The 18,957-nt window shown below is 34.4% G+C and overlaps 2 protein-coding genes across 5 annotated transcripts; both read left to right on the top strand.

Annotated features, from left to right (window-relative positions):
• Positions 1–232: 232 nt before the first annotated feature.
• Positions 233–5,117, top strand: LOC102624772 ((S)-ureidoglycine aminohydrolase). Of its 4 annotated transcripts, none has more exons than XM_052438836.1 (14): positions 233–405; positions 560–688; positions 859–946; positions 1,029–1,105; positions 1,424–1,463; positions 1,571–1,637; positions 1,990–2,075; positions 2,256–2,337; positions 2,701–2,757; positions 2,871–2,909; positions 3,290–3,328; positions 3,807–3,877; positions 4,540–4,593; positions 4,684–5,117. In XM_052438836.1, the coding sequence occupies exons 1-14, from the start codon at positions 363–365 to the stop codon at positions 4,721–4,723; spliced, it is 912 nt and encodes a 303-aa protein (XP_052294796.1). In that variant the 5' UTR covers positions 233–362; the 3' UTR covers positions 4,724–5,117. The 4 variants fall into 4 exon arrangements, 3 of the variants coding, with proteins under 3 accessions (XP_052294796.1, XP_006477075.2, XP_006477076.2); XM_006477012.4 differs by having other exon boundaries at positions 238–405; positions 4,706–5,117; XR_001508032.3 differs by lacking the exons at positions 4,540–4,593; positions 4,684–5,117 and adding an exon at positions 3,017–3,167 and having other exon boundaries at positions 237–405.
• A 9,702-nt stretch (positions 5,118–14,819) lies between these two features.
• LOC102614253 (cationic amino acid transporter 6, chloroplastic-like) lies at positions 14,820–17,182 on the top strand. Its single transcript, XM_006477503.4, has 5 exons — positions 14,820–15,252; positions 15,348–15,570; positions 15,750–16,080; positions 16,172–16,400; positions 16,516–17,182. The coding sequence occupies exons 1-5, from the start codon at positions 14,823–14,825 to the stop codon at positions 17,064–17,066; spliced, it is 1,764 nt and encodes a 587-aa protein (XP_006477566.4). The 5' UTR covers positions 14,820–14,822; the 3' UTR covers positions 17,067–17,182.
• The last annotated feature ends 1,775 nt before the right edge of the window (positions 17,183–18,957 follow it).

Genomic DNA, 18,957 nt, shown 5'->3' with positions numbered 1-18,957 from the left:
AATTGATAAAATGAACAAACAAAATTTGATTTACCCATAAAATACATTATTAATCTTGCTTTACATTTTTTTTTTTTGTGCACTAGCTTAACAAAAAGGGCAAAAAAAAAAAAAAAAAATAGTTTGGTGTAATTCTACTTTGACCGTCAAATTCTTTAAATTTAGTGCTATTGCCACCAACATTTAAAAGGATTCCACTACTCCCATCCGACGTGTACACCTTCGTCGTTTTCTAACGCATAACAACAAACACACACAGTAACTGCACGCGCAGCAAGAGACTGAACTGAACAAAACTCGCCCCCGTCCCCGAGTTCGTTCCATCTCAGTATCTCATATCAGTACAGTCACTACCTCAAAATATGCAGAGCCCCCAAGTTCTTCTTGTCCTTTCTGTCACTCTAAGTACACTTGCACTTCCCATTCTTTCTTCCATTTCTTTACTCTATGGCATAGTATTTTTAATATCAGATTGGATTCTTTGAGGTAAAGGTAGCATTTTGGCGGCTCTATTTTCATGTGGTGGCTGATTTTCTTTTTTCCTTTTACTCGTTTGCAGGTTTGGTTACAATTGGGGCGACTGATGGAGGGTTCTGTTCTGCTCCGTCAATCTTGGACAGAGAGACAAGCTCAAAGCCTATGTATTGGAAAGTCACAAACCCAACACTATCTCCTTCTCATCTACAAGGTATATATCATTGCAGTCTTCGTGTCTACCGTTTTTTGTTAAATATGTTTCCTCTCTTGTTCTTGAATGAATATGTTCTACTCTGGTACGGCAAAAAGGGCAAAACATTTCATTTTTATTGATTATGTTATTGTTACCTAATCCAAGATTAATTTGGTTATGCTTGTTAGACTTGCCGGGTTTCACGCGCAGTGTTTACAAAAGAGACCATGCTTTAATAACACCCGAGAGTCATGTACTCAGTCCCTTACCCGAGTGGTACTTTTGACTCGCTTTTGAATCTAGTGGCAGAAAGCTCTGTTCTTGTTTTCTGGTGTAGTCATTCACATTTGATTGACAGGACAAATACATTGGGAGCATATTTAATCACACCCGCAATGGGTTCACATTTTGTCATGTACCTGGCAAATATGCAAGGTTTGTTCATCTTCAGCTGTCATTTTCTTTTTTTCCTTTTGTTCTCAGATTTGAACTTTGATGTGATCTTCACATCTGATGTTTATGTGTTGCTCTTTAGCTGTGCCTCTGTCACAGTGGTAAAAGTGAGCCGTTTCTTATTTTCTGCATTTTCAGTCTTGGGCACATGGAAAATTCCAGCATGACCTTTATAGTATGTATTGTCATTTGTCTGGCATCCATGTTTTGTGCCAAGATATCATTAGAATGACATTGCAATTGGTGGCGTACCCAGAATGCATTTACTTGCTTGCTAATATAAGCCTATATACTGTGCAGAAAATGCCAGATCAGCCCTTCCCCCTCATGATGTAGAGAGGTGTGCATATATTTATTAACTTCTGTCTGTATGGACTGATTTAAACATAACTATTTCAAGTTCTATTCATCTTTGGTTGTGACATTTACCATCTTCTCGCTTCTCAGGTTCATATTTGTTGTTCAGGGTTCTGCGATGCTCACTAATGCATCAGGTGTTAGCAGCAAACTGATGGTTAGAAATATCTGATTTTACTTTTGTCAATTAACTTGAGGTACTAGTTTAATTCAAATTTAATAGGCAGTGAGCAGTATCATTAATTTTGTTTGAAATGAGCAATGCACAAGCTTGTAGCAGAAGTGCATATCCTATCTTTTTCAGACATTGAACATGCAGCCAGAGCTTTCAAATTTACCAGAAAGCGAGGCAGTCATTTCCAAAACTACCAGTGCTTAAAGATCTTTCAGTTCCTTATACATGCATGCATGTCCATGTCCTCCCCCCCCCCCGAGGGACATTTTATGCATGTCTATATCTGCTCCTCTGAACCTTGTTCGGATATTATATTATATGCTTTATTGTGTAGGTGGATTCGTATACTTATCTACCTCCTAATTTTGCACATTCTCTGAGGGCTGAAGGATCAGCTACTCTTGTTGTATTTGAGCGCAGGTTTGTAACCCACTATGACATAATTGACTTGATAATTGCCATCTTATCCTCCCTGTTTTTCAGTTTTATACCATTCTGAGCAGCATTGTAAAGCCGCTATACTATCATAACTGATTGAATAGCTTGCCTGTGTGATACCAGTCCGTTACATTTTCACCCTTTTTTGGGCTTAACTCTTAGGTATGCCTCTCTTGAAAATCATATAACTGAGCAGATTGTTGGTTCAACAGACAAGCAGCCACTGCTTGAAACTCCCGGAGAGGTGAGTTGTGGTTATATTTTGCTTGTCTTCTGATGTTGTTTGTAATCCCTTTCACAGAGGTATTTTTTTACCCTGTTTATATTAGGTTCCAGGTTTAAAAAGTATAGAATAATTATTGAACCTTGTAACTTAAGCAGGTCTTTTCATATTTTTGAACAATTTATTTTTGTTGATCATATGAATTATGTTTTGTTTCTTATCAAAAGAATACTAATTGTATTGTCTTATATTATTTTTGAAACTCACCAAATGATAATTATGCCAAGAAACTTTGCATGTTTCCATGCTTATTTGTTTTCATCTATTTACTCAATCATGTATAGACTTGTGCTGATAAGCTACTTATAACTCGTTACTTAACAGGTTTTTCAGCTTAGAAAGCTTCTTCCTCAAGCAGTTCCTTTTGACTTCAATATCCACGTGAGCCATAACTTGCCTCCTGAATCACAATCTTTGTCGTAACAATTTTTTTTTAATTGTGATTGCCTGGTTTAGGACTTTTGATTGAAGTCCTTTTTTATTGTCTTTGTCAGCAACTAGACATGGATAATTCTTCTGGAAAGAGAGTTAGAGTATGCAAGCCCCATCTAAAAGTGGTTTCTTTTGTCCATTGCTTAGGAATTTTTACTAAGGACAGCCTACATGCTGTTATTTCTTCTTGCTTTCCTTGATATTTTAGATTGTCTTTTATGCTTCTGGAGTTCTGGTTCCTTGAGCTGCATCCCCTGGGCTCTTAATGGATGTGTATTTTAATTCTCAAACTGCAATTAGCAACCACAGTGCACTACTTCAATCTTTTTACTTCAGACCATTACACATATGAGCTGAAGGTTCGGGTTTGTTTTGTTTACTAAATGTACCGTATATCTGCCGTAGCATTGGTGACATAGACTAACAGTTTATTTCTTATGACTGTCTGCTATGATTTGATCTTTTGTGTCCATGCATGCAGATCATGGATTTTCAACCTGGAGAGTTCCTTAATGTGAAGGTTTGCACCCTCTCTCTTTCTTTTTAACTTCTTGATGATTAAAACTATGACTGGTTCTGATAGAAGAAAAATGCTTGTAATAAGTGATAGAATTCTTTGCAAACAGGCTAAGGTAACAACTCCTGATGAAATTATAAGTCCTGCATCTATCTATATCTAACTCACGTGCCATAAATCACGAGATTCCATGTCAAATCTTAGGTGTTAAACATTGATTTTGTTACTTGAAAGCCACCTTAGAACTGAAATTACTTTCGGTAATGAGTAATGACAATCTTTTGAAGATTAAAATGTTTCATTTGTTGAAACTCTGGTTAATTTTTTGCTGAAACTCTGTTCAGTCTTTTTTACATTTGAAGCTTTGTTGTATGATTCATAGCTTTCTAGTGTTTCTTTAATTACTCTGGTTTTCTTCTATTTATGCTTCCACTTGTGGGTGAATATTATACCATTTAATTTGGCTTGTTTGCATTTGCAGGAGGTCCACTATAATCAGCATGGTTTATTGCTTTTAGAGGGACAGGGTATCTATCGTTTGGGTGATAGCTGGTAAGATTTTCATTCAAGACTTGAGACTGTATGAAGCAGGCATATTGCTAGTTATGTCTAAAGCCAATCTTATGAAACAGATGGATGAGTGGATACAGTGATCATATCCTGTTATGTGCCTCTTTTGAGGGGAGAAAATGATTTTTACTGCTTGTCTTAAGTCCACCAAATTATAGAAATTCATAAAGAAAGGCAATTGGAGCTCTCATGCTACGGCTCCTGGGATTAGTTGCAGTTCTTGGAAGTTTTTTCACGCTGATGTTGGAAATCTAGGTGTTAGCTGATACCTTCAAGTTTTGTAATGATGTTTTTGCATTTTAAATATCTACAAAACATCTGTCTTGGATTACAATGGAAATGAGTCTGTCAAATTGCTTCTGTCATTTCTTCGAGTAGATTTATATATGCATATGCAGAGAAGAACAAAAATAAATTCATATTCTTTTTCTTGTTATTGCCCTTCCTTTGAGAACTTGTGTTTTGCTGTTTCAATGGAACGTGCACATTAATGCATTCATGACACGCACTAATAACAGACCAGTGGAAAGTTTTCTTCCAGTCTTTTATCCTGGCATTTTGTTTTGGTTTACTCAGCTTTACGTATGCCACTACCTTTACAAAGCATGCTCATGCAGTATTGCTCATTTGTCTTCTGTTTATAGGTACCCAGTTCAAGCTGGTGATGTGCTTTGGATGGCACCATTTGTGCCACAATGGTAAGTGAGGAATCTGTCACCCCTCTTATAAGAAATTGGCGCATTGTATTTTTTCTTTTGTTCTTCCTCCAGTTAATTCCAAACTAGTAGGCCGCATTCTGCTCCATTTCAGGTATGCTGCACTTGGTAAAACCCGGACTCGTTATTTGCTGTACAAAGATGTAAACAGGAATCCATTGTAATCACATGCAGCTGGAAATGCGCCACCCAGGAATCCAGTGACATATGGTCCTGATGCAATCCATTTATGTGAAACACAGAATGAGCACACATTGATATGGTGCAAATGGCAAGATCCATCTATGTGAAGCGATATGTCCGTCTGTACGGCCTGAAAACATGATATCAAATATGTATATGGTATCATTCTGAAACTGTGTATGCCATCAAGAAATCAATATTTAATGCCTCATCAAGGGGTCTAAATTCATTGAAAAGCAGAATTGTAAGTGCTAATGCTATGCTTAATGGTTATACTTTTACACTCTTTTAGGGGCCTGACAGGCTTCCAACCTTCTGGTCAATTTTGTCCCTCTTCGCTTTTGATACTTAAAAATTCATGATTCTGATTGGTCATCCTGGGAATATATTGTCTGCATAATATAATCAAATTTGATGTTCAATTCTTTAGAGATAATGTTTTCGTTCCACAAGTGCTGATTCAGTTCTGCTGGTCATGATGCCAAAACAAGAACAATGATTTTTAAAAAATTTGAGAAATTTAACTTGATTTGAATGTGGGTTTTATATTATATTATAAACAGGCCAATGAAATGCATCAATTTTAACAAAATCACTGTTACTTGTTTTAAAAAGCATAGAAACGAATTTGGAATCACTTTTTACAAAATTCTGAGTGAATAAAATTAATCAACATTATCATGAAATGAATTAATTATGTTTATGCTAAACCTTTCAAAGGCCAAAACCCTTGCAGCCCAACAACATCATTGCAGCATAGATTATGAAAACTGAAACGTCTGGTTCATAGAATTTGTACGTGGCTCGCTTGATAAAAATGAACATTGTTTTTGTTTTCGGTGTCCCCACAGAGCAAAATGAGACAAAGAATGAGCACCAATATTGCCAACACATCCTCTTCACCACCACCGACCCAATTTCTTCACCACTCTTTTTTTTTTTTCAAAGTAAAAAGAATCTCTTAAAACCCTTTGGTGGGATGCTCCAAAGCAGCCTTTCCCAAATGAGAATATTTGATAAAAACCCTTCCTCTTTCTTTTGTGCAAGAAAGCTTATTATCTTTTTAATTAGTTTTCCTAAAGAATTACTTTCTCTAAAGTTATCATTGATGGCATTTAAGATGTCATAAGTTCCTTTTAATGGCTTTTTCTAGGTCATGGAATTTCTTTCCAATTAAATAATCACTTCTGTTTATTAATCCCCAAACTATCATTATATAGTTAACTGTTCAAGAAATGTAAATTTTTTATAGTATTATTATCATAAATCAACCCAGACCCTCTGTACATAGCTTTATTAAGGTAACAATTGAAAAGAAAATAATAATTAAGTAAATTTTAATGGAAATAAATATACAATAAAAGTATTTTAATTCTTAAAATTATATAGGCTATGTTTGGATGTTGGAAAAAGTCTATTTTGAAGGATTGAAAAAAAAAAATTAGCTCTATCCAGGGTTATGTTCGGTTATCAAAACTAATAAAAATAATTCATATTTTAATCTAACATTCATAAGATTATTAGTCCCTATTTTCACATGGGTTTAGGTAAGACTATACATCTTATAATATAAATTTATTAATATCAAAATTTTATTCAATCATTTATTTTAACTAGTAGTTAATGCATTAAACATAAAAAAATTATTCAATTATTTATTTACAATAATATTGAAATTTAAATATTAAATTTAAAAAATAGTAATATGATTTAAAAAATAATATATTATTTAAATAGTTATTAAATTTAACATAGTCATGTCTGGTATTATACTAAACAAAAGGCATACTATATAATCCAATTTAATCTAATCCTAAGAGTTAGGGACTGTATGTTTTTTTAACTTAATGACTTTATTAACTTAATTTCAATCAGTTAAGTCATTAAGCCAGTTTATTTTTTTAACTTAATGAAATTTTTTAGTCATTATGTAATTCAGTTATTAAATCAATTTTTAAAGCTTTTTATCTTTACCTAAAGCAAATTTAACAATTAAATTATCACCCATCTTTATAACTTGTCATATTATAATGGTAGAGTATTATTATTTTTATCTTTTTATTTTCTTCAAATTGGCATTATTTATCTTCATATTTTTTTATGAATATTTTTCATATAAAAACATCATGAATTACAATAAAATTTATTAGCATATTATGTTATGATGATATACTATCTTATTTAAGATTTTTGATATATTTATTATTTGTTTAACATTTATAACTTGTAAGGACGCAAACGTAAAAATATTAGTTTTCAAAATTTTTAAGTTAAAAAAAACTTAATATTTGATTTCAGCAGTTTAGGCAATATATATATATATATATATATATATATATATATATATTACTCAAATTTAGACATTCAGTTATATTCAAAGAATAAACAAACTAATTCATATTTTATTAGGGGACAATAAGGGTCAGCCTATGATTTATATCAAACTTAATTTATAATCATTTAGATCTATTCAGTTTTCAGACAAAAAAGAACAAACGCCACCTTAGTCTAGTTTAATCCAATCTTCTAAATGTAGCGTAAGAGCTAACTAGATAATTAGTTCAAATACTAGAGGGTATTTACCATTTTATCTTATCAAAAAAAAAAAAGAAAAGGAAAACGAAACCTTTTTATGCCGTAGATCAATTCAGGCCGACTAATAAGCTGCAATACAATCAGCATTCGAACTTTCTTATACACACACACAATAATAGAGTCCTGTGATAAAATTTTGCTATGATTGCAAGATTGTAGCAAGCTCACAACCATAAAAATTTGTTGCTTCAAAAGGGTATTTACACCCCCACCCCATCAATGGAGTGAAGAGGCACGATCCGTACACCCACCTTTTTTTGAGTCTGTTTGAAAGGCAAAGATCGATCTGCATGCACACACACACACGAGAGAGTGTGTCTGTGTGAAAACAACTTTAATTATTTCCGAAATCTTCTTGGTCATATATATAAATTATGTGGAGTACTTGAGCTGAGCTGAGCTGCCTTTTCTAAAGCCTAAAGAAATGGGGTTCCTGAATCTGTTCGTCGTATGATTACTTTACTTCCATTTATTTATTCTATTCTTCACTGGTTTAATTTTATTTATAAGCACTGTGCTGTACACAAGTCTTATGTAACAACACTTGGAACAGGAGAAAAAACAACTGACTTGCAGTTACACCTCAAAAGAACCTTTAGTTATAATTAATTTTTAACGGATTAATGGCATAAATGCTAGGGGGGCAAGGGGTTAGGGCCATTCAATTCTTTCAAGTAACCACCATTTATTTATTTATTTATTTATTTTTTTTTTTTTTGGGATAGAGTTTACGTAACCACTTTGATTTATAGTAAGTGAGGTTAGCTATAATGTGAGTTCTGAGTATGAAGAGATGGTCCCTGCTTCTTTTAGTTTGAGATCAGATAAATTGATATAAGTTGGGGAATGTTAATGTGTCCATTAATTGCTTTTCAGTATGAATTATGATACTGCTGTCAATTCATGACAGCTGCGTTCATCACTTATTAGATTTCCAGGAATATGGATCCGGTCAAGTTTTAAATCATCAAAAGCAGTTAGATGCATTATACACTTTGAAAATCCGCTCTTTGCTTTTTTCCATTGACATAGAATCCAAACCTAAATGACAATGCAACCCCACCATGTTGATACCTTAATCCCTTCAAAACAGTGTTCGGACGACTTTGGTGGTGGGCACATAGTAGATTCACTAAACCCTAAGCTATATTGTCCTTTTAGGGAGAAAGTTGAACATGTCGAGGCACCGGATCATCTCTGTGCATTAATCTAACAAAGTCCGGTGGCTGTGTACATATTTAATTTGAAAACTATCAATAGCTAGTTACATTAAATGAATATTTAAACATGACATAATATCACTAGATGATCTTAGTATCTCTGATCCTAAACTTTCTTATCGTTGTCATTTATGTCATAGGTAACAGCATTTATGCATGTAGCATGCAAACAAAAAATAGAAAGTTAACATATATACTCTGGTGCTGTTGATAGCAACTTCTCCTCATACTTTCACAAAATCTAGTGATGTCAGCTCAAGCAAAGGAGGAATACTTGAGCTTATGGTGTTTATAAATAGTAGAAATGCGAGAACGTTTTTAATTCAAGTGTTGTGGGTTGGTTGAAAGAGAGTTTATTAAAGTGTCAATTAATTATATATATTGATGGGTGCAGAAAGCTTGGACTTTACTTGCTGTATAAACGCCGAAAGATGTCTGATGTTCTTGCCGATGCTGACTAATAATGATGTTGAAGCCTAATGGCTTCCAGCCTCAATGTTCATGTCTTATACGAACTTTTTTGAAAAAGTTTTTCTGGTCCTTGTAGTTTTCTCACATCTTATTAGCACATTGTTAATTAAGAAAGAGATCATGATCCTCTCCTAATATGATATTTTCATAAATAAATTTTATTAATGTGGTTGGTGGTTAATAAATGAAAAAGTAAAGATAATTAAATCGTAATCATACACTAGCACTAAAATACAAGTGTCACAAAATCTATAAAAAATCAGAAAAACTCATATCAGAAAAGGATCCTAGTCCTAAAGGGAGAAGATTGATAGATCATCCAGACAGTGAAACATTCATAATATATACATTGATCCTTTGCCTAATTTCAAACATAGCTTTTCATGCAAATAAATCATTTTTCATTGGCTATGCTGCGCATGTCATAAGGAAATTATTAGATTTGCTTTCGTTTTGTGTTTATAAAATGATAGGTTTCTTTTCAATGATGGCAGACCATCTCTTTTAATTGGATGAATTAAATTTAATTCATGATCATTTTAACACTTGCAGTGTTACAAAAGCATTTCAACAAACGACAGATGATTAAACCCTAATCTATTGGTAACTCATTTTTATTTTTGTCTTTCACTGATATTTGGTAATTTTTTTAAGGTGCTAATGGCTTTTACTATATGTGCTACAATGAATTTATGCTGTTAATTATAATTATTTCTTGTGGTGGATGTACTTTGGGTTGGCATTATTTGAATGCGAAGAAACGTAATGCTATAGAGCCAACGACATGTTAATAACTTGATATAAAGGGGAAATAAAACAAAATAGAATATTTTTAAAACTAAAAGCAACAATTTATAGGTATGTGACACCACGTCTAGGGGCATTAAAAAGCTTCCATTATGTAAAAAGAAGAGTTGAAAACTAAATTCTGCTCAATGTTGGATCTAAAAAGTAATAACAAAAAACCCAAATAGGAAATTCTGTAGAATCTGTATGATGCTCTAGCTTAATTGCATTGGCAATAGATAAATAGGAAACGAAAAGAAAAAAAATTGTTGTTAGCCGCTTCAAGGTTTCGTATTATAATGAGTTAGGGTTATAGGGGACTCAGGAAAAGATTAAAGCTGTGCAAATACAGCATGAACTATGCAATTGATCATCTCAAAAGACTAGTTAATATATATAAAAAAAAATCATACTGCACGATCTCATGCTCATATTGGAATTATTTTATCGAATCATGATAAAGAATGAAGAGAAACGTTTCTGCGAAATGTTTGTGGTTTCAACTTTTGAAAGGCTTCCCACCCCGAGAATGTTGGCTTTTGTAGCTTATTATATATTAAAAGGAAAAAAAGGTAATGAAGTTAGAATCATTTCTTAAAAAATGCTTTAAGTTTCTCGTATTTAATAAAAGATCATGAGCCATGTGGGAAGCGTCGTTCCAACATCACTAATACCTCTGGAAGGCATAATGGGGTTGGGGATTGATTAATATTGCATAGGTGATCTTGCATTGATGCTGAGATCAGCTCTCAGATAGTGCAGGAAAGGAAGATCTTTAATCTCTTTGAAGGGGTGATCTTAAGGTTATTGGGGATTGATTAATGTTGCATAGGTGATCTTAACTTTCAAATATTTGTCATTTTTTTTTATTAATATTGCATAGGAGCGCTAAGCATTTGTTATTACCAGCAGTCAAGTAGCGAACCTTTATTCTTTGGCAAATCGGTAGGAGGATTCGAGTTCCTACATCCTATACAGATATTTGAAAGTTGTTTCAGTTTGTTTCATATAGAAAAATCCATATTCACATAGAAAGGCTTATGTATTAAGGATTGCCCCAATAAGAAGGTAGCACGTATCCTTGTTAAGTGGTAAGATAACTCCAGGCCTCGACTTTAATTTGCCACACGGTAGTTGGTGCATAAATTTGACTCTTACATCATATAAAAGTCCATGAATCTAATTTATACTCAAAAGATAGCTCATGAGTTAAGGATTACCTTAAGCTTATAGAAAGATGCCGTTAGTTTTCTTCCAATATTTAGAGGTACATTGACCGTTAACATGAGCCCTCACAAAACTGTCTCTATCCCTTTATCCTCCATTTCCACCTTCAGCCAAACATTTGTAAATAATTGATTCATGGCTTATTTTCTTCCAATATTTAGAAGTTAAATGGACTTGTTAATGAGTCCTCACAAAACTGTCTGACTCTATCCCTTTTATCGTCCAATTCAACCTTCAGCCAACCATTGTACATAATTGATTCATGCCTCAATTATATACCAATTTAGCTAAATCTCTAGCTGGCGTTATTCAATGTTAATATTGTATAATTAACGACAACATAGCGAACCGAGTGCCATTCTCAATAAGCTAGATGAGTAATGATGGTCCTGCGATTGGACCATAACCATGAGTGATGAGTTGAGTAATTAAAAGTTTTACGTTAAAGTTAATTTTGGTGCAATTTTAGCAAAAAGCAACTATGCCAGAAAGCCACTTGCTGAAGAAAAGAAGTATCACACCTTGCAATTAAGGATTATCCAACATGATTCCTCCCGAAAAAAAGGTCTTCTGTTAATTTGGAGACGTGACACTCTCACTATCATTCTTTTTTCAACTTTTTATTAATAAATTATTGTCTCTTCTGATATATAAAACAAAACACTTTTTATCAAATGATCTGGCCTTAATTATTTGATGGTTCCTTTCTTTTGCCACATATAAGAAACACTTATTGTAAAATAAATACTGTGGCAACACTAAGAGATTGAGGTGAGGAATGAGGTCAATGCAAATTAAGATGACCCACTTAAATAGAAAATTAATCAAAAGCTAAAGCTTCAACTGCTTCCTACTATCCTCCTGAGTGCAACTTAAGATCCAATAAAATTTGAAAGCAAAGGGGAAAAAAATTTTGCACTCCTAAATCCTAAATGCTTTTATTATTATTGTAGTTATGTGAATATGCTTACACTGTTTGATATTCTCTTAGTAAGTATCCAATCTTAGTGGCTCCAATTCTATACCTATCTTAACCCTCTCAGTTTTCGTATCCTTTTTATATAATTTATTTGACTCTTAAGTGCTTTACTTTAAATCTTTGTGACTAACTGTTTGAGTTGGACCTTTAAGTAGATTGAGGCTAGAACTAAGGCCAGAGCCAGACTAATGATCCTGACGTCATTTGCGAGAAGCAAAGTGATTATTCTAGGCTACACAATTAATTCTTTATCAAGTTGCAGTACAATTGTATATGAAGGAAGTCAGCCATGTACTCATAGGGCTTTCAATTGGCAAAAGAATGGTAGAAAACACTAAGTCTCCCTTTTGCTTCATTTGTAGTTAATTTTAATCTTATCTTCAAAATGGGGCTGGTTTCGAGTCCACGACATTGCAATGACTATATTGCAGCACTTTCTAATTAATTAAATCATCATGAGCTTCAAATGCTGTAATCTTGCTCTCATCTTGTCTGGCTGCTGACAATGCAACAAAGTGTTGAAGCAATTAATTTCAATAAGAATTAGATTTGTGTGATCGTTTTCAGAATATAAGAACAAATACAAGTAATTTTTCTTTACTAGCGACCACACACCATAAGACAGTAAAAGGCCTGTATATATGTGTGTGTGTGTGTGTGTGTGTGTGTGTGTGTGTGTGTGTGAAATGATATAATTGTATTAGATAAAGAACAAACCTCAAACTTTGTCACAGTGTACTAGTTTGAGTAGATAGTGATCCCATTAGCCTTGATTTTGATCTTTAACAAATAATATCCACTTACAGCGTCCCCTTAATTATTTCACTTTGAAATCATGATTATTATTCAGATAATTAATAACCATTAATTCAACTCCTGAAAACACTCTAGACAATTCTCAAGTGGGTGTTGACAGAAAACAGTCCCCAGTTGAAGCAAAATTAACTCCCATAGCAACATGTGGGCATCTAAAGACCATGGACCACTTATTGAACCCAATCTGAAATTCTTGAATGACGATTCCATTTCAAACAAAAAAGAATGAAAAAAAAAAAAAAGGATCTCTAGTGGATGATGATGAGATGACGACTAGATTTAAGCATGCATAATATTGGCTATAGGGTATCAAGAAGAAGCTAAGCTAGAATCTAATGGATTTGAGCTCATGCCAGAGAGAGAGAGCTTTTGACTTGATCATATATTGATGCTAAAAAGAGAAATATAAACTAAGAAGTGATAGGGCACTATAGCAAGATATGGTGGTAATCAATGGAGCAGCACCACCTCTCCACTTGTTGTTTCTCTATATATTTTCAACTTTAAACATATCTAACTGTTAACCGCTACTGATTCTCATCCTTTTTTTCATTGAAAGTTACATAAAGCTATTGGGATGCTTGTAAAAATAAATAATATCTTGAACAAAGATTTTCATTGGGTTTGTATGGCAATTTGAATCCCAACTATTTCAAGATAAGAAGAGCTGCTTTATTGAAAAGACATATATATCAATCTCAAAATGTAGACCAATCGAAGATTGATCAATGCAAAATCTTTTCTTTCTTTTTTTTTCTCAGATCTTTAAGTAGAAACTACTAAAGTATATACCCGAAAGAATTATGAGTTACTCGACCAAAAATTGGTACATTCAAGTAACGCAGGCACGGTCAAATTAATCTTGATAACTTAATTAAGAGATGTCGGCGAACGATAAATATTCGAGATGCTTAGTGAATTATTTAATTAGAATACTCTAATTACCAATTGTATCATCCAATTGATTTGATTCCGGAGGGAAATGTCAAAACCATCCACTTTACCGCATAAGTTAGATTAATTAACCCCACGGAGAATCTTGAAATTTTATTATCAGATAAGAAACTTGAAAATCAGTAAAACTAAACGAGTATAAAAAGCAAAAGAAAAAGCTAATGCATCAGAATTCAGAAGCGAGTTTGGCTCACTTCCAAATGCACTTTCACACAAGCCTAACATAAAGAAAGCAAGAAGTTTTGCGTAAATTATTGCAGTTGTAGCAACAAAAATCAGCGGCTTAATATACTCTTAGTAGGTTGCAAAAGCAGACATTGAAGCAGCCACTTTTATGTTACCTCAACACAATAGTATTAAGGAACTTGACAAGCTCCCATTTCTTAAATTCAACTAGGAAAAACAAATTGTAGCCACCAACTTGAGCATCGTTCTTGAGTTAACCGTGTATGAGGTAAATGGTCTTCTATACATACAACCTGTCGTGGGATACAAACTTCTGATAATTTGTGGAAGCAGGCAATGCAATTGTTGGAACTGCAACTGAGATTAATATTCTTGTTGAGGAATCAATAAGTCCAATTATTTCTTGAGTTAAATGAAAGAAATCTTTAGTTATTGCTTTATGAAAGTATGGATGCTTGTCACATCTTTTCAAAGGTGAAGAAGAAAAATTCCAAAAGATGATCAGGTCAAACAGCTTCCTCCTCACACAGTGATTCCTCTTACAAAATGGTTGGGCCTTTTCTTCTACCTTTTTCTGCATGCTATTCTCTCTAAACAGAATTTAGGGTCTTGGGGTACTCAAAAGTTGTGCAAATGTGTGTGATACAAAAGGGTCATATTGTCACTTCACTGGAGATAAGGACATTATTTTTTGGTTCCCCATCAACCTTTAGGAAAAAAGAATCTAATGATGATATATCCTCTCTCACACTCTCTCCCCAAATGCATATTTAAACCCTTACCTCAACCTTCTCATGGAAAGCAAAGCAAACCAAACCAAAACTAACATGGCAACCAATGTTGATCAATCTCCAATAGCCACCAACATTTTCTTTACAAAATATCTGCAATCTCTCACTCAAACTCCTCACAGGCTTAGAAAGAGAATGCTTGCAACATGGACACCAGACCAAGAGCTTAACCGAGTGAGGTTAAGGTCTGGAGCAGACATGAAAAGGAAACTCATGTGGTATGATTTGGTAGCTCTTGGTGTTGGTGGCATGCTTGGTGTTGGTGTCTTTGTCACCACTGGGCCTGTTGCCCTTCAAATCTCTGGCCCTTCAGTCTTCATATCATACATCATTGCCGGCATATCAGCTCTTCTTTCCTCTTTATGCTACACTGAATTTTCAGTACAGATTCCCGTCGCCGGAGGCGCCTTCAGTTACCTAAGAGTCACTTTTGGTATGCAGAGAAAAAATATATTGTACATTTTGTTCTTTAACTCAAAAATTTCAATTCTCGGAGTGCTCATGGAATTTGAGACCATAATATTGCAGGAGAGTTTGTGGGGTATTTTGCTGGGGCTAACATACTGATGGAGTATGTATTATCAAACGCTGCCGTTGCAAGAAGTTTCACTGACTACTTGTGCCATGCTGTTGGTGAAAATGATCCAAACTCATGGAGAGTAGAAGTAGATGGCCTTTTTAAGGGTTACAATATGTTGGATTTTCCGGCCGTCGCGCTTGTTCTGCTTCTCACTCTTTGTCTATGTCACGGGTTTGATCTCTTCTAAACCTCTTGCTTCGTCCCATGAGATATTTTTAATATTATAGAGCTAATATTGGTTATGTAACTTTTGTTTAATGTTATTGAACTATCATCAAGTGATGGGTTATTTAATTAGTTTGGTGACTGTAGATTTTGGAAGTGATTGAAGTTTCTTTTTGGGATTGCAGCACAAAGGAAAGCTCAATACTGAACCTAATAATGACAATCTTTCATGTGGTTTTCTTTGGGTTCATCATAATTGCTGGTTTCTGCAATGGGAGTGTACAAAACTTGGTAAAGCCAGGAGGGCTAGCTCCTTTTGGTGTTAAAGGCATTGTTGATGGAGCAGCTACTGTGTATTTCAGCTATATCGGCTATGACTCAGTTTCAACCTTGGCAGAAGAGATCCAAAATCCTTCCAAGAGCTTGCCTTTGGGCATCGTTGGTTCTGTTCTCATTGTCTCCTTGCTATATTCCCTCATGGCCTTGTCTTTGTGTCTCATGGTACCATACAATAAGGTTAGTAAAGCTAAATTAATTAGATGAAGCAGAAATTATGTATAATCTCGAAATCTTAATATGTAATAAGGCGTTCTTGGAATGATTATAGATACTGAAAGACGCATCATTTTCAATGGCTTTCCGAAACATCGGTTGGGCGTGGGCGAGCAACGTTGTTGGAGCTGGAGCAAGCTTGGGAATTGTTGCTTCACTCTTGGTTGCCATGTTAGGCCAAGCTAGGTATCTTTGTGTCATTGGAAGGGCCAGGCTTGTACCAACCTGGCTAGCCAAGGTGCATCCTTCAACCGGAACTCCATTGAACGCAACTCTCTTCTTGGGTAAGTGATGCAGCTTCCTTATGATCACTATCTAAGAACATAGAAGGTGCTTAAGTGGCTCTCGATGAAGTGCTTAAAAAATTGCTTAAAAAATTTTTGTTTCTGATACTATTAGGGCTATGCACAGCATCAATTGCACTCTTCACTGAACTCAACATAGTGCTTGAAATGATCTCCATCAGCACACTCTTGGTGTTCTATTTAGTTGCCAATGCTCTCATCTACCGTCGATACGTGATGATCAGCAACAACCCTCCTTCACACACTCTCTTGTTCCTCTTCCTTCTCTCATTTTGTGCTATTTGCTTCTCTCTATCATTGAAAATTCAGCAACAACTTTGGGGCTTGCCGCTATTCGGTGGGTTAATGCTCATTGTCACGGCCTTCTTCCATTACTCTATGTCTCGTGTAAGCCACCCAACTGGATGGTCAGTGCCATTCATGCCATGGCCGGCAGCTATATCAATTTTCCTAAACGTCTTTCTTATGACAACACTAAAGCTACTCTCCTACCAAAGATTTGCTATGTGGACATGTTTGATAACTTTGTTTTATGTGCTCTATGGTGTTCACTCAACTTATGAAGCTGAAGAAATGAAGGGGGGTGTTGAAGAAGTGCCAAATCCATCAGTCCAACAAAGTAAGCTAGATATCCAAATGCTTTAATAATAAGAAATGAAGATGTATGTTTTATATGCAGTCTTTCTTTTTATATTAATTTGTAAGCAACCATGTAGGTTTTTGGGGTTGTTACAATGTAAGTTTCACGGAATCCTCGTAAGTAAAAATATGATTTCCCATCAAATAGAAATGCAAATAATTAGATGAAAGTAAGGCCAAAATAATAGAAAGATGAAACATTAACGAAAAAACTAAAGAGAGTGGCAGAGTTCTATATTTAGTTATATTTAACATTGCAGTTCGATATTTGTAACTTAAAAGTTAAGAGTATTGAATTGTTTGATAAACACTTGGTATTGCGGTTTGACAATTAAGTTAATTATATGTGAAAATTCTATAATATTTTTATCATTTTTGGCAAAATGATGATGTAAAAATTATATTTACGACACACTATAAACTTTTGTTTTATTGTTATAATCTTTTTTTTTTATAACAACTATATCTTTTAAGTTACAATACCTAAATATCAAATAAAACCTTATATATTTATATAAGGTTCATCAAATAAAACTTCCAAATCAAAACTGTATTATTTGATAAATACTTTTAACTTGCTTCGAAAACAAAACTAATTTTATCTTACAATTATTCAATAATATATATATATATATATATAATACTCTTACTAACGAACTTTTAATAAAATGATTGCAAACATTTCGCAGCAGCTGTGACACTATAATCCCAAACCGAGCCTTAGTCCCTTTTACTTTCTGTGGCACCTTTTCATTTCCGTCCATGTGTCATGGTTAAATTATAATGTTTGAAAATTGAGCAAGATGTGAAGAATATCCTCTATAATTAGGCGTGGTGCCTGGATGACTGAGATCGTTTCGGGCCATAGCGTGTAATGATGATTACAGTGTTGAATCTCTTGGCAAAATGCAAGTTCAGTTCTCATTTTTTGTCACTTACTAGCTCATCCAAAATGGGCAAGTTGTCACCATCCTCTAGAGAGAGCGGAAAAAGATTTCACTCTGTACAATGAAGGCATGATTGCTCCATTGATTTGAGCAATAAACATTGGGAAGATGACCTCAGAGTGTCTGTCCAGTACTTGAGCGCTGAAGGTAAATATTCACATTCACAAGTGAAAGAAGGTATATATACACCTTGTATTGTAGGCCTGTTTAAACAAGATCCACAAATTAAATTCAGTCTGTTGAAGAAATTTGTTTGTTGCTAGATCTTTTTAATAATTAATAAAAGATAGGCATGGGATCAATCTACTGAATTGACCTAGAAAGATCTGATGGTGATGGGGGCATTACATGTTTTTTATGGTACTTTGCTACAACAGCCATTGTCAAAAAGAAAGTCTCCCCGGTGGCCCCGTAATTTCATTCCGTTGCATTCTGTGTGACTCTCCTCCTCACACCCCCATTTTACTTTTTATATATTGCTTTCTTCCCCTTTTATTGAAAACTTGGGACGGTAGGCGTCTTTGTTTCTCTTCCAAAACCTAACAATGATTTGCCTTTGTTTCTTCTTTTTTTTTTTTCTTTTTTTTTCTATTTAACATTTGATTGAATGTGGAGAATAAACTGCAATGATGTTCTTAAAGGCAATGGGGAATGAATAAGCAGCGGTACAAAAGAAGCCAATTAATTTGGACAAAAAGCCAAATTTTTTTTCAAAAACAGTAGCCATCACGCCGTTACCACTCCCGTCTCCCACCACAGCAATTCCACAGTCCTTGCCGCCATCAGACAACTCGCTAGCAATAGCTGGCCAAAGCCCAACCTTCTTCTACCTTGATTTGCCACGGCAACGTCACTCAAATCCTCCAAATCAGGAGCTCCACCACCCATTCGCTGCCACCAAGCTAGCCATAACTGCTGTCAATTCAACCTGCCATTTAATTCATTCGACT

This window comes from Citrus sinensis, chromosome 3 (assembly GCF_022201045.2).
Source record: "Citrus sinensis cultivar Valencia sweet orange chromosome 3, DVS_A1.0, whole genome shotgun sequence".
In the NCBI taxonomy this organism is placed as follows: Eukaryota; Viridiplantae; Streptophyta; class Magnoliopsida; order Sapindales; family Rutaceae; genus Citrus; species Citrus sinensis.
The sequence above is the reverse complement of the archived record's forward strand: the minus strand, read 5'-3'. Positions and strand labels throughout refer to the sequence as shown.

Coding starts and splice junctions, on each gene's coding strand:
- LOC102614253 (XM_006477503.4), top strand. CDS start 14,823: ATGGAAAGCAAAGCAAACCAAACCAAAACTAACATGGCAACCAATGTT. Junction 15,571..15,749: donor ACTCTTTGTCTATGTCACGG/GTTTGATCTCTT, acceptor TTGGGATTGCAG/CACAAAGGAAAGCTCAATAC. Junction 16,401..16,515: donor GAACGCAACTCTCTTCTTGG/GTAAGTGATGCA, acceptor TGATACTATTAG/GGCTATGCACAGCATCAATT.
- LOC102624772 (XM_006477012.4), top strand. CDS start 363: ATGCAGAGCCCCCAAGTTCTTCTTGTCCTTTCTGTCACTCTAA. Junction 689..858: donor ATCTCCTTCTCATCTACAAG/GTATATATCATT, acceptor TATGCTTGTTAG/ACTTGCCGGGTTTCACGCGC. Junction 1,638..1,989: donor GTGTTAGCAGCAAACTGATG/GTTAGAAATATC, acceptor TTTATTGTGTAG/GTGGATTCGTATACTTATCT.